General features: G+C 30.4%; 1 protein-coding gene across 1 annotated transcript in view; it reads left to right on the plus strand.

Annotated features, from left to right (window-relative positions):
* The window catches only part of LOC145256210 (barrier-to-autointegration factor-like), a 31147-nt gene extending 19760 nt beyond the window's left edge, over positions 1-11387 (plus strand). Inside the window, exons 2-3 of the mRNA XM_080114825.1 lie at positions 938-1069; positions 10013-11387. Of these exons, the coding sequence (XP_079970951.1) occupies positions 947-1069; positions 10013-10159 (270 nt within the window). The 5' untranslated portion in view covers positions 938-946 and the 3' untranslated portion in view covers positions 10160-11387. The remainder of the gene's footprint in view (positions 1-937; positions 1070-10012) is intronic.
* Positions 11388-16126: the final 4739 nt, after the last annotated feature.

Raw genomic sequence — 16126 nt, forward strand, 5'->3', positions numbered from 1 at the left:
AAGAGAATCCTTTCTTCTGTTCCTTGAAACGAAATCTACATGTTGAGTCCATTAGAAGATAACAAAACCATTAAAATGAGATTTAAAACGTTACACCTCTATAGTGCTAAAAGTATAAAATTTCATATTAATATTGTTTTATCTGGTAGAGCCATGCTGAGAACCCTCTTCATTGTTTCAATAGTGTTCAAAATCAACAAATTTCTTTCTTCCTCTCTCTCTCGCTCGTGCACAAGTAGACTGCTGCTCTAATCTGTTATATGATTGTCTTTTTTCAAATAACCTTTCTTGTAAACATCAGATCAGAGTTCTAGTTCTTTATCTATAGACAATCAAGAACCTAGGTTCACAACAAGGACATGGATACATAATAGATCAGGGTTTCCCAAACTTCAGAACAACATGGAGCCCCTGAGCAGAGCAAAGGTTTTTCACAGAGCACTAACAAGATAATTTCTAAAATAAATATGAAAAACGTTCATTTCAAATTTTAACACTAATAATAATGTTTACAACCACTTTCTGTTTTTGATTAATCAAAAATTGTTACGTTTTTTTTTTTTTGTTTTTTTTTAATTTATTTTTTATTTTATTTTCCATAAACCATCCTGAAACTCTTTACATCTGTAGTTATGTATCATCATCTCTTTCCAGTAAAGAGGGTCAAGAATTAAATGTCTGCAGCCATTTAATTTTTCCATATAAAGCATTTGTCCCTCTTTAAGAAAGGGCTTCCGGAACACTTTGGGAAACCCTGTAATAGATTATACTCCTTATTGGTAAGCAGTTGCGTACAGCAACGTTTCAGTTAGCCAGCAACGGATACTTTTGAGATATCACGGTTCTAATGTAAATTGTATTGTAAACTTGTATAGCATTCTCACACCAATAAATTCTGTTTTATTGATCTTTTTGCTTTGTATCTTTTTACTTTCAGAATTAAATCATGTCTACCAGTCAGAAATTCCGTAGTTTTGTTGATGAACCGATGGGAGATAAGCCAGTGGATGCGTTGGCTGGAATTGGTGAAGTTCTTGGAACCCGACTTAAGGAACAAGGATTTGAGAAGGTCACATGCTCCATCATTTATTTCCTTGCATATAGATTTGTACACACATGAGCAGTCCAGATTAGCTAAGAAATGAATAAAATCTGTAGCTACTAAAATGCTTGTCTTTGGGCGATTGAGGACTCATCCTATACAAATAGATTCTGCTCATCAATCAGTCACAATTTTTGGTCCCCTAGCAAAGGAGTGATTGGATCTTGTAATTCACTCTCATTTTGAGATTTTGTTCGTTTGTTCAAACTTTTCTCAATAACCATGGCTTTGATTTTTAGGAAATTTTGCACAAACATTAGTCATGGTGAAAGTAATTGCTTTACATGTGGAGAAGTATCCTGCATGCTCATCTTGTTTTTTAACGTAAGAAAAACATTTTGAAATTTGTTTAATTTTGAAACATCTTACTTCCAGAAATGGAGAATATTGCATTAATAGAAATAGATTAAATGTATAACAAACATAGCAGATGCCATGGAAATCAAAACTATGAGATCTTCAATCTGAGGTTCTACCAATTGACCTATTTGGACTTTCTTATAAATAGAGTTTAAAACATTACCTTAACAAAATAATTATAGTTTTGGCATCGTGTTATACATTTTTTTTTCTGAATTCAGTCATAAACGATAATAAAAACTTAATAAATGGATGGATAAACATTATTAAGTGTTGGAAATTCTTAATCCAAAACAATTTATTTTGCTTTAACTGTGTATTGTGTATGTTTTTTTTTGTTTTTTTTTTTTAATGATTTTATAAATTTCCCAGACTACCAAAATTATGACTTGGAGGAAACATACTTTTGCTAGTTGAAATATTATTATTATTATTATTATTATTATTATTATTATTATTATTATTATTATTATTATTATTATTATTTTTAAATCCAATTTTGGGGGAGTCTTATGACCTTTATTACTATTTTTAATCAAATACACCTCAAAACACTATTTTAGCCATATTATGACTAAAAATGAAGTGTAACTTTATTATCTTCATAATATAAAAAGAAATTTTAAAAATTTGCTATAGGGGATCAGCATTTGGGCAATTCTAATTATATTTGGAAGAGTTATTACCTCTCCAAATTACTCAATCCATATAATAGAATCTATTGAACAGACTCCAATAATGAAATTATTCTCCCTTTTTAAAATATAAAAATCTTTATCAAAATTATAGTTTACTTCACTTCAAAAATCAATATCTTTCTTAATCTGTGTGTTCCACTTTTTATTGGAAACTACTGTACTGATCTGACTGAAAATTTGTATGGATCTTTGTTATAAGATGCAACAAGCTAAGTATTACATTATCTGTTTGATGCACAGTAAGATATTAATAATAGGGATTAGTATTTAAGCACAAATTTAACCATATTAAATCATCAATTTGACATAAATGCACTCATTCTAACTAAATCAATGGTCTATAACTTTTTCCCGTTTTTAATAGGCTAAAAAGTCTAGTTATTAAATAGTTGAACTGTCTGTCTTTGCAGCACAATACTGTGGTGCTTTCCAGCTGACTATAACATGATTCTTTTCAAGTCTAATATAAGCAAGTTCTTGTTGAGCTGTCCTCTTAAATAATAAAACCATACCCAAGTTCCACCATTACTGATCATCACTGTGTTGGCGTACTATCTACTAAACACTTTTTCACCTTTTATCCTGGAGTGGTCTCCGGGCCTTGATAAGCGGTGACCCCACCCCTTGGATTTTTTACCCTTCAGCCTTAAAGTGAACAGTTTTTAAGCCTTTTCTGAGATGTCTTTTTTTTTCTTGTTTTTATGTTGCTGCTTCTGTGCAGTTCTAGGAGATCTACCTTCCCAGGTTTTGCTGTCTCTCTTTGAAAAGTTTCAGGCTAATTAAAAAAAAAAAAAAGTCCCAAGCAGAAGAATTAAAATGGACCAAGTCTGATTAAATATATGTTTGCCCACATAAATGGTTAAATTCATCTAAAGAAGTGGTGCAAAGTGCTGAGATTTAATCTGTTCTGTAGATGAAGTAATAACGCATCAAAGAATCAAAATGTGATTAACGTCCAAAGAATAATTATTAAAAATAATTTTAAAAAATGTAATCAACACAAATGATTATATTTTCACTTTTGGTACTTCTGCGTTTTTTAGATAGGATTCTCAAGTAAAATTCAGTTTTTATGGTATCTTTTGTTTATTAAATTGTTAGGTGAAAGTACAGATTAGTTAACAAAGGCCACTATTCCCTACGTTGTTTCTAAATAACATTTTTAAATCAGCAGCACCTCACTTTTACCCGTTGGATTTTTTCCCTTGGCTCCAATGCCATTTCTGACATGTCTTTTTCTCTGTTGACTGCGGTATATTGTTCATCCTGTGCAGTTCTAGGAGGTTGAGTTTCTCTCTTTGGAAAGTGGTTAGTTTCAGGCTAACCACCCGAAGAATACTCAAATTCATTACATTTTTTTTTTTTTAACCCTGTTATGATGATATGTTTGTTTATTTATTTTTGGGGGGGGGGCACTTTTGACTGTTCAGTCATTAATATTTATAATCATTAGCATACCAATTTAATATTTATAAACATTAGCATACCAATTTAATATAAGATATCATATTAATATATTTTAATTTAATTTGTGGAAAAACTTTGGATAAAATAATTGCGAGTTCTGCATGGCATTTTTTAATTAATTTTTCTTGTACTTTTTTTATCACAAATATCGATTCTAGTTCATGATTTTTTTTTTTCGTACAAAAATAGGTCATGATTTTTTTTTTGTACAAATATCGATTCTAGTTCATAATTTTTTTTTTGTACAAATATTGATTCTAGTTCATGATTTTTTTTTGTACAAATATTGATTCTAGTTCATAATTTTTTTTTTCCGTACAAATATCGATTCTAGTTCATGATTTTTTTTTTGTACAAATATCGATTCTAGTTCATGATTTTTTTTTTCGTACAAATATCGATTCTAGTTCATAATTTTTTTTTTTCCGTACAAATATCGATTCAAGTTCATGATTTTTTTTTCGTAAAAATATCGATTCTAGTTGATGATTTTTTGTACAAATATCGATTCTAGTTCATGATTTTTTTTCGTACAAATATCAATTCTAGTTCATTATTTTTTTGGTACAAATATCGATTCTAGTTCATGATTTTTTTTTCATACAAATATCGATTCTAGTTCATAATTTTTTTTTCATACAAATATTGATTCTAGTTCATGATTTTTTTCGTACAAATATCGATTCTAGTTCATGATTTTTTTTTTTCATACAAATATCGATTCTAGTTCATGATTTTTTTTTCGTACAAATATCGATTCTAGTTCATGATTTTTTTTTTTCATACAAATATCGATTCTAGTTCATGATTTTTTTTTCGTACAAATATCGATTCTAGTTCATGATTTCTTTTGGTACAAATATCAATTCTAGTTCATGATTTTTTTTGTACAAATATCGATTCTAGTTCATGATTTTTTTTTTTCATACAAATATCGATTCTAGTTCATGATTTTTTTTTTTCATACAAATATCGATTCTAGTTCATGATTTTTTTTGGTACAAATATCGATTCTTGTTTATGATTTTTTTTTTTCATACAAATATCGATTCTAGTTCATGATTTTTTTTGTACAAATATCGATTCTAGTTCATGATTTTTTTTTTTCATACAAATATCGATTCTAGTTCATGATTTCTTTTGGTACAAATATCGATTCTTGTTTATGATTTTTTTTTTTCATACAAATATCGATTCTAGTTCATGATTTTTTTTTTTCATACAAATATCGATTCTAGTTCATGATTTTTTTTGTACAAATATCGATTCTTGTTTATGATTTTTTTTTTTTTGTACAAATATCGATTCTTGTTCATGATTTTTTTTGGTACAAATATCGATTCTAGTTTATGATTTTTTTTTTTTGTACAAATATCGATTCTTGTTCATGATTTTTTTTTGGTACAAATATCGATTCTTACATCAACGCTCTGATCCCCATCTGGCATCAATTGGGATGGATGGCTCTCGTCTGGGTGAGGCCCCGTGTTTTGACAAGCTTCTGGGTTTGATCTTTACTCCTGATCTGAAATGGAACACGTATATCAAGTCTGTAACCAAGGTCGCTGAAAGATGGTGGGATCCTTCTACCGCTCCAGAAGATATCTCACTACTGATGCAATTCTCTATCTATATAAAAGCCAAGTATGTCCAAGGATGGAATACTGTTGCCATATCTGGGCAGGAGCTGCTAAAAACAGCCTATCCTGCCTTGACAGAGTACAATAGACTTTGTGGCTTAGTGGGGGATGCCCTTTTCTCTATCCTGCAACCTCTCTCCCACAGAAGAGACGTTGCGAGCCTATCCTTGTTTTATCGTTATTTCTATGGCAGGTGCTCATCTGAACTCCAATCTCTGGTCCCCCCCCCCCTCGCCAATCTTTCACGAAAAACACCCGTCTAGCTAAATCCACTGTGAAAAATTTCCCCCACTCTTTATCTGTGCCTAAATCAAAACGTAGATTCCATGAACAAAGCTTCTTTCTTAGAACTGCACGCCTGTGGAACTCTGTTCCGTCTGCCTGCTTCCCACTGGACTACAATTTGGATGTCTTCAAGTCCAACGTTAACAAATTCCTAATGAACCGCCCCCTTAAGTAAACACTTCATCAAATCTCCACACTAACATAATGTACTTGCAATAACCCTTATTCCTGAGTGGCTTCCGGGCCTTGATAAGTAGTGATCACTGTAAAAAAAAAAAGATTCTAGTTCATAATTTTTTTTTGTACAAATATCGATTCTAGTTCATGATTTTTTTTTGTACAAGTATCGATTCTAGTTCATGATTTTTTTTTCGTAACAATATCTATTCTAGATCATGATTTTTTTTCGTACAAATATCTATTCTAGTTCATGATTTTGTTTTTCGTACAAATATCGATTCTTGTTCATGAATTTTTTTTTCGTACAAATATCGATTCTTGTTCATGATTTTTTTTTTTTTTTTTTTTTTGTACAAATATCGATTCTAGTTCATGATTTTTTTTGGTTTAAATATCGATTCTAGTTCATGACTTTTTTTGTACAAATATCGATTCTAGTTCATGATTTATTTTCATACAAATATCGATTCTAGTTCATGATTTTTTTTGTACAAATATCGATTCTAGTTCATGATTTTTTTGTACAAATATCGATTCTAGTTCATGATTTTTTTGTACAAATATCGATTCTAGTTCATGATTTTTTTTGGTTTAAATATCGATTCTAGTTCATGACTTTTTTTGTACAAATATCGATTCTAGTTCATGATTTATTTTCATACAAATATCGATTCTAGTTCATGATTTTTTTTGTACAAATATCGATTCTAGTTCATGATTTTTTTTGGTTTAAATATCGATTCTAGTTCATGACTTTTTTTGTACAAATATCGATTCTAGTTCATGATTTATTTTCATACAAATATCGATTCTAGTTCATGATTTATTTTCATACAAATATCGATTCTAGTTCATGATTTTTTTGTACAAATATCGATTCTAGTTCATGATTTTTTTGTACAAATATCGATTCTAGTTCATGATTTTTTTTTTTGTACAAATATCGATTCTAGTTCATGATTTTTTTTGTACAAATATCGATTCTAGTTCATGATTTTTTTTTTTGTACAAATATCGATTCTAGTTCATGATTTTTTTTGTACAAATATCGATTCTAGTTCATGATTTATTTTCATACAAATATCGATTCTAGTTCATGATATTTTTTCGTACAAATATCGATTCTAGTTCATGATTTTTTTTTTGTACAAATATCGATTCTAGTTCATGATTTTTTTTGTACAAATATCGATTCTAGTTCATGAATTTTTTTGTACAAATATCGATTCTAGTTCATGATTTTTTTTTTGTACAAATATCGATTCTAGTTCATGATTTTTTTTGTACAAATATCGATTCTAGTTCATGATTTATTTTCATACAAATATCGATTCTAGTTCATGATATTTTTTCGTACAAATATCGATTCTAGTTCATGATTTTTTTTTTGTACAAATATCGATTCTAGTTCATGATTTTTTTTGTACAAATATCGATTCTAGTTCATGATTTATTTTCATACAAATATCGATTCTAGTTCATGATATTTTTTCGTACAAATATCGATTCTAGTTCATGATTTTTTTTTTTGTACAAATATCGATTCTAGTTCATGATTTTTTTTGTACAAATATCGATTCTAGTTCATGATTTTTTTTTTGTACAAATATCGATTCTAGTTCATGATTTTTTTTGTACAAATATCGATTCTAGTTCATGATTTATTTTCATACAAATATCGATTCTAGTTCATGATATTTTTTCGTACAAATATCGATTCTAGTTCATGATTTTTTTTTTTGTACAAATATCGATTCTAGTTCATGATTTTTTTTGTACAAATATCGATTCTAGTTCATGATTTTTTTTTTTTTGTACAAATATCGATTCTAGTTCATGATTTTTTTGTACAAATATCGATTCTAGTTCATTTTGATTTATCGTACAAATATTGATTCTAGTTCATGATTTTTTTTTTCGGTACAAATATCGATTCTAGTTCATGATATTTTTTGGTACAAATATCGATTCTAGTTCATGATTTTTTTTTTTTTCGTACAAATATCGATTCTAGTTCATGATTTTTTTTTTTTCGTACAAATATCGATTCTAGTTCATGATTTATTTTCGTACAAATATCGATTCTAGTTCAAGATTTTTTTGGTTCAAATATCGATTCTAGTTCATGATTTTTTTTTTTTCGTACAAATATCGATTCTAGTTCATGATTTTTTTTGGTACAAATATCGATTCTAGTTCATGATTTTTTTTCGTACAAATATCGATTCTAGTTCATGATTTTTTTTGGTAATAATATCTATTCTAGTTCATGATTAATTTTCGTACAAATATCGATTCTAGTTCATAATTTTGTTTTGGTACCAATATTGATTCTAGTTCATGATTAACAAGTTAAGCATTTTGGATAGATTTCATTAACCCTGAGTTAGTCACCTAGGTGTTCCAAACATGGTTAGTCCCATAGTGTTTATACACCATAATAAAAAAATGCTTTTAATGTTATTATTTTGTAAAATATAGTTATCTTGCTGGTTCAGGATATATCTGCAGTCATTGTTGAACAGTTTGAATCACTTGTATCTTCTTGATATTAATATAAAATAATACAATAAAATAAATTATAAAACTAAGGAAAAATTAAAAAATAGATTTAGATCACTTTTATTTAAAAATACTCAAGGATTTGTTTGTGTTATTCTTTAATATCTATGATGAACACAAAATGTTTCCATAAATTGAAATAGCAAGAAAAAAAATGAAGTTCATTACACAAACATTACCTTTCAATCTGATTCACCTCCAAGGAAACTAAGATACAACTGTGCCATGCCATGTGTAGTATACCCTCACTGAATACGGAAGAAAGAAAAGAAATAAGTTGTCAACTAGGAATTATGAGCACTTAAGCAAAATTGGGGTATGGGATTCACGCAAGGTTAAATGTGATTTGTTGGGCTAACAATTATTTTTAAGATTGTCTCAACACCAAGTAAATTTAAATTAAATAGGGAAGGGAGAAAAAAGAAACAACTTACTCAAATGCAAACCGATGGAAAATAGGAAGAAGAGAATTGGATGGCATTACATGGGAGCAGGAGGAGTTGGAACAGTTCTTGGTGGCTGATGACTTTAGAAGAAAAGTTGAAGATTGTCACAAAACTAAAGAAGGAAATATTTTTGTAATGTCGACATACATAGTCGGGTTGAAGTTGATGTCTAAGCCGATATATTTAACCTGAAATTTACAATAAGAGAAGGTGCATCTAAATTTTCCTTTAAATGATTGCATTTCAATTTCTGTTAGTAATATGAGTTATCTCCCTTTCTGTTTCTTTATGGCCGTTATCTCATCCCCACTCTACCCTACCCCATAAAACATTTAAAATTCATAAACAATCTGAATTATTTACATTGATACACAAAATTTGAAAAAAAGGAGCGATTCCTATCATTCTCATGATTTCAACTCCATTCTATCTAAAACCTCTGTTTTTGCTTTTTATAACCTTTAATTGTATTATTTGAAATCCTCGGACTACTGTTCTCGTCTCGAGTATTATTTTTGGGACCCATAGCACAGTGGATAGAAACGTTGAATCTTTACAGGTCCAGGTGAACATTGTCTGATGATAGCAGTTTCAATCCTACCCAAAGCCGGCCAGAGGCTAAGTTGGCTAAAAACGTGAGACAGAAGCAAGTATGGAAGGTAATAATTGCTGAGAATGCAGTTAGGAGATTCGGAATTCCTATTCCGTCGCGTTTACCACCTGACAAAGGCCAGAGGAAGTTGGCTGAAACGTGAAACAACAACCAAAAGATGAGGATAGTAGTCTGCAATAAATAAATGAATATTATTTTCACGTTTTGATTAATGCAATCTTTGACCTTCAAGTGTATCTTGTTGAACTTGGAAATTGGCAAGGACTTGTGGCATAGTAGATAAAGTATTCGGTAAAATTCAGTTGTAAGTTACATTCTTCTGGTGTTTGAAGGTTCAATCCTCAGTGCAGGCAACATTAAATGTACAATTGCGAATTACTTAGGACTTCTCCTAGTCACGAACTGACAGAACAAGAGTATATTACTCTGGTGGATTAAATAAAGGGTTTCGTTTGAAATTGGGTGTAGATTTTCGAGTTTGACAGAAAGATTCATGAGTTTGACAAGATACAACTAAGGGAGATTACATCGACTGAAACCTGAAAATAACGCTCAAGATGAGAACAGTAATCTGAATAATCCAAATAATCAATCTTTATCTCAAAGTTGCTGTTTTATAGATTTTAATTTTTAATATCTTTTTTTAATCTTATTTTCAGGCTTTCAACGTGCTCGGCCAATTCTTGATTCTTAACAAAGATGAAGAGCTCTTTGTTGATTGGTTGCGGACATCCATTAATGCAAACAGTAAACAAGGCACTGATTGCTTTAAATGCCTAAAGACCTGGTGTGATAATTATCTTTGAGCTGTATTGCAGAACATTATTTTTGGATTAGAGGGTGCAGGCCACTTTTTCATGCTGTTTTTTTTTTTAACTTCCAAAACAAAAGTTTAAAATCATCATCGATATCATCATTGTTACATTAAACATAGTTTTTCTTTTATAAAGTTATTTTCTCTTTTCTTCTTCCACAGCACATAATCTGTGAAGCCTTATGTTAAATAGTAATTATTTAATGTCTGGTAATTTAAACTTGTTTATGGAAAGTTTCTACTCAAAACCCTCTTTAAAAAAAAAAAAAAATTCTTGAAAGATCTGAATATATGAATGCTTCATTTTTCTATTTAATTGAAATGACTGTCTGACAGGATACTTGGGGAGGTGGGGGATTTTTAAGCTTTTCTTACAATAAATTTAATCAGAAAGTTTATGTGGTCAGGCTCAGTACACACACACACAGCTTCATAAACATGGACTTACAGAATTACCCGGTTGTCACAAGTAATGAGATGTCCACCTAAATCTAAATAACTTTTACAAAGAACATAGGTATAATTTTTGCTTACAACAAATTCTAACTTTTCTATTTGGAATATGTTGTTGCTGATGATGCATTGTCACAATGACAACTTTATCTACAATAAAGGCAATATTTCAGTGATTGAGCTTTAAATACACAAGTTTGTGTTTTGGTGATCTTTTTTTTTTTTTTTTTTTTTTAATGCATTTTAGGTGAAAATATTATTACGTACATAGGTGTCATGCTGAAATTAGTACAAATTCCGAAAAATGATCTAGTAGATGATGTGCTAGAAGTATTTTAAATAATAAAAAAAAAAAATCTGCCACGAATATTCCAGATATCTGTATTAAAGATAGCAGTATGGATTTAGGCAAAATTATTGATTACAGTTACCTCCCCCTGGATCTTACAATCTCTCCACCATTTAAAGCAAAGTTAAAAACTCAATAAATCACTAAACTAAAAAAAAAAATTTCATTTTTACTTGTAATTATTTTTATACTGGATCATTTTTCGTAATTTTTTGGAATTTATATTAATTTTGGGGAGAAACGTAAGTACATAATAATACTTTTACCTGAAATGTGTTGGCTTAAAAAATCACTAAAATGTTTAATAAACACAAAGTGAAAGGTTTTATATTTCTGAAAACCTTTTATTTATTTATTTATATATATATATATATATATATATATATATAATTAAGAAAATAATTTGAGTTAAATCCAACACCATGTTGAGTTATATGTGAAAAAAGTGAGGAAACATATAAACTCAAATCAACTGTTTTGCATTTCGTCTTTATTTATCAAAAGACTTCATGATATTCATTAGTCATGCACGCGAATTTTATTTTATTTGCTTTTGTATCTGCCTATGCACACACACACACACACACACGCAATCATATATGTGCACACATCTTCGTTATGCATTTCTTAAATAGTATGCCTATATTGTTTAGTATATTTATTACTTCAAACAATATACTGTGTAATGCTGCAACGCAGAAGGTTTGCTAACTCAATAAATAAATAAAAAATTCCACATATATGCTTCGCTAAAAATCTAGTCTAGATTATGCTTGACCATGAGATCAACTATAAGTCAGGAATATTCAGTTTGACTGTTTTTTTATTTTGGGTAATTTGCTCTATATATTAGGCATAAAACTTTTACACAGACATTTGGTTACACATTTGTAGACATGTTTCAGTCAAACCTATGAATTAGACTTCTTCACATCAGACTTTATTTTTTTATGGTTAAAGAAAATGAGAAAAAAAAATTAACTGTTGAGAAAAGTTTGGTCCAAAGAAATCTAGCGATTTCCTAGCTTTGATCAAAACATGTGTGCAAATGTGTTGCCAAATAAAGTTTGTATAAATAAAGTTTTATGCTTAATAAACATGTATATTTATTATTAAGTACTTTTTTATAAACAAGGATCTGCTAGATATTTTATCCTGTGGATGTAAATCTACCTGGAAAATATTTAAAAAAAAAAAAAAAAAAAATTTATTAAAGAAATTGCTCCAGACAAGATGTAAAGCCACTTAATGTAAGGAGCTAAAATGTATTGATTAGCCATCTGTACTGGGGCCTCTGGAACAGTATTCAAATACCACCCCTTCAATGAAGGGTGGTATCTAAACACCTATTACCTCAGAAACCTCTGGTACAGATGGATAATTGTTCTTGTATGATATTACTTACTAACAGTTGCATAGTTGAGGTTTCTGTTATTTCTTCACGCACACACACACACACACACATATATATATATATATATATATATATATATATATATATATATATCCTTGTTTAACAAACCAATACAAAACTAACATTTTTTAAAGTCTAAAAAAATATATAAAATTAGTAAATGATTCCCTCCCCCTCCAAAATATTTTTTTAACAAATCCTGTATCCCCCTCCCCCCTCTATCCCTTTTGGTCACAAATAATTGAATATTTTCCATCTTTGTTTGTATTTTTCAAATATCACATATTTTTAATCGATTATTAAATAAATATTAAATAAAATGTTCTTAAAAAAGTTTTTATTTTGGTTATTTTAATTTGTTTGCATGTCCTTTACTCTCTTGAAATCTTTAATAGATTTGTTGGTCCCCCGATAAAGAAGGGATTGAACCAAGTAATTCACGTCCATTCGTTTGTTTGCTCTTTTCTCAATAACCACTCCTTGAATTTTTAAATTTTGCACAAACGTTAGTCATGGTGAAATTAAGTTTTGCCAGAACGGATTTTCTGGGATAACTCTGGTTGCTCCCCTAAAAGGCATTATAGGAGTAAAATTGCCCTCAAATCATTCATCTGTTCATTTGTTTTCAGTTTTCTCAATAACCACTCCTTGTATTTTCTTTTTAAATTTTGCACAAACATTAGTCATGGTGAAAGTAAATTTTTCACTCGTGGAGGGATACCCTGCATGCTTGGCTTGTTTGTTTTTAAAATTTTTTATTTTTGTGGCACCCTACCCCAGCTGCTCTTTTAAAATTTTACAAATATAGTTTATTCCTATATTCAGTGAATATCCACATTCGTTAAGACGTGTATCTGTCTGAATCAAATAAATACACTTAAATACAATATTTTAATTTATCCAGATTTCATATAATGCATTCAGTAGAAGAACGACGTAAACGCCAAAAGTTGAGATTTTTTTTTGCAAAACACGTAAAGTATCAAGGAGAATCTAATCACAAAAAATTATTGCTGAATTAAAAATATTTGTATGAAAATAAGTGTTTGAATATTTGATATATGTCCGTTGAAATGTGGATACTTAAGACCATAGATTTTCTTTAAATTCTCTACCTAATTACGTTCTATTTATTTAAAAATTTTCCAGACTTGCAAATCAACAAGCACTAACATCATTGTTGTTCATTAAAGTCAAACATCTAAATTTAATTTTGTAAGCCCCTCCAAATATAACTGGAAGAAGAGAACAAGAAAGATTCACTAGTAGGACAGAGAAACAGCAAAATAATGGAGACAATTATGCCAGTGATTCTTCAAAATGCATCATAAGAAAGAGCAGGCTGGGAGAAGCATGTTCTTGCAAGAAAAAATGTTTCGTAAAATAGGTGACCTGGAAAAGGTTGCATTAATATCCAAATCATTCTGGAAAATAGGAAATTACAACAAGCAAAATAGCTACATACAGAAATTTCTTAAGAAGCAAGAGGTCACAAGAAGTACAAGAGAAGAGAGCAGAAGACCTGCAACAATTATAAAGTTTGCAGGGGGAATGTGCAAAAAAGATTTCCTTTGTAACCTCTTTTTTTGTGAAAAGTATCAAGTGGCGTTCACATTGTTCTTCCACCAAACGCATCATATATATTTATATTATAATAGTCGATTATCTATCAATTATGTCATGATGTACCCAATATATAGTCGTGATTTCCGTGATAAAAAAAAACTTCAGTGAAATTAGCCAGAATTTAAACCATAAGCAAAAAATGGAGACAGACAGACAGACATAGTGAGTTTTATAAATGAAGTTGTTTCAATATTCATTGTTTACAATCCAGGTTTTCGAATGGCTTATTATTGTAACCCGGTCGAGGGCATGTTCACAAAACCTTGTGTCATGGGACCAATTAATGTAACCAGGCCGTCACCAGCCCCGAAACACGGGCAAACCCTAAGTTCCAATAACTACACTTTTATCTTCATCTTGTGATGGGTCCTTCAAAATGTAACCAGACACTCATTTGTCACTGGAATTACCGCTCTGATGTTCAGAGCGCACAAATGCACACAACCCTAAGTCCTGGTGGCAATATATTTAACACACTGACCTTTTGTCAAACTCTGTGGTTGAGTTCTTCGTAAGTGCTCTAACGTTGCTGTTATATCACTTCTTTCCATGTAGTCTGGCCTTCATTGTGGTGTCAGCACTGTAAGTAACTATTTTTAAATCCAAGCAATTCAATAACTCGGAACGTTTTCTTCTAAATGAAAATTATTGTATGAAATTATTTTTGATACGCTTCATGCGAAGGAAGTTAAATTTGAGTATTTTCTGGTGCAGCTTTTGGACTTAATTCGATTTTCGGTACAAGGTTCCGTCTACTTGCCCGGTCATGGGGGGGAAAAGTCTTTCTTTCCAGGAGGAATCCAGCTTTTGGGCTCTAGCCCAAAAGCTTTGCTCTCTTTGAGAGCCAGCAAACAAATCTCTATTTTATCTGCCAAATGGCTCTATGGAAACCTTAAATCCACTTCCTATCTGAGATTAGCATTTCCTCCTCTGTCATTTGGAGATTACTTCTATTGTCTTTCTTTTAATCCATATCTCTCTTTAATTCTCTTTTCCCTTCTCTTTTCTTTTGTTCTAAAAAGTGTACTTGATCAATTTACGTGACATTTTCGTTTCATGACGGGTATGTACATCATAAAAATTTTTTGGTATTTTTTTTTTTTTTGCTTTTACATAAATATAAAATATAAATTATATTTTTAAGTATAAAATTATTGCATAATAACATTATGAAGCTGGGAATGTCAAAAATAAAAAAATTTACTGGAGATCGAAACCTGAATCTTACTATTAATACTGTTCACACTAACCACAGTTCTATCAGTACAAGCATTTTGAAAGCATGGAAAATTTACAATATATACTTTTATATGCCAGGACATACCATGCATGTGCAAGGAGACACCATGGCTGTTGATACGGAGTATGGTATCTAGGTTGTAATTTCTTTCAATTTTGACCCCTAGGCAACTATTTCAACCGGCTAAAGACCCATAAACATTCCACAAAAAAATGCAATCATTTGAGCCGCCCCACTCTCCTCTGCGACATTTCAACTTAGAGATGATAATTTGAAAAAATGGAGACAGAGTAAGTTTTATAAATGAGATTATTGACCAATCCTCCCACTACCATCACTACCAACAACTTTTAGGAGGAAAATGAAAGGAAAGACTATGAAAAAAAAAAAAGAGGGGATGAGTTGATTGATGAAGCAGGGGTTGTGGGGAGTGGACTTGGTAGAAAGACAATGGTGACAAAATTGTTTACAAAAACACCAAAAGAAAACTGAAGTAGAATTGTAAATCGAGGCATGAATGGGATGAAGGATTGAACAGTGGAGATTCAATAAGGTTAGAGTTAGTTTATAGACGGTTTTAGAAGTGGTAATGAGTTTTGCAACAGAAACATTTTGTGGACTATTGAATTTATAACATTCAAGGATAGTGTTCAATTTGGGATAGTTGGTGTCGTGGAGGTGCTCACTACCCTGAATTATTGGAATGGAGGCCAGGTGAGAGCAGATCGGCTCAAGAAGAAAATTTCTGAGGACTAATGCAACCAGCCAGCTAGCAACTGACACATTTGAGATTCCTTTTTCTATGCTACATGACCATACCACACACGTGTGACACTATGTTCACTGAATACTGGGGAGGGAGAGGAAAAACGAAAAG

This window comes from Euprymna scolopes, chromosome 32 (assembly GCF_053919585.1).
Source record: "Euprymna scolopes isolate OS-2025 chromosome 32, ASM5391958v1, whole genome shotgun sequence".
In the NCBI taxonomy this organism is placed as follows: Eukaryota; Metazoa; Mollusca; class Cephalopoda; order Sepiida; family Sepiolidae; genus Euprymna; species Euprymna scolopes.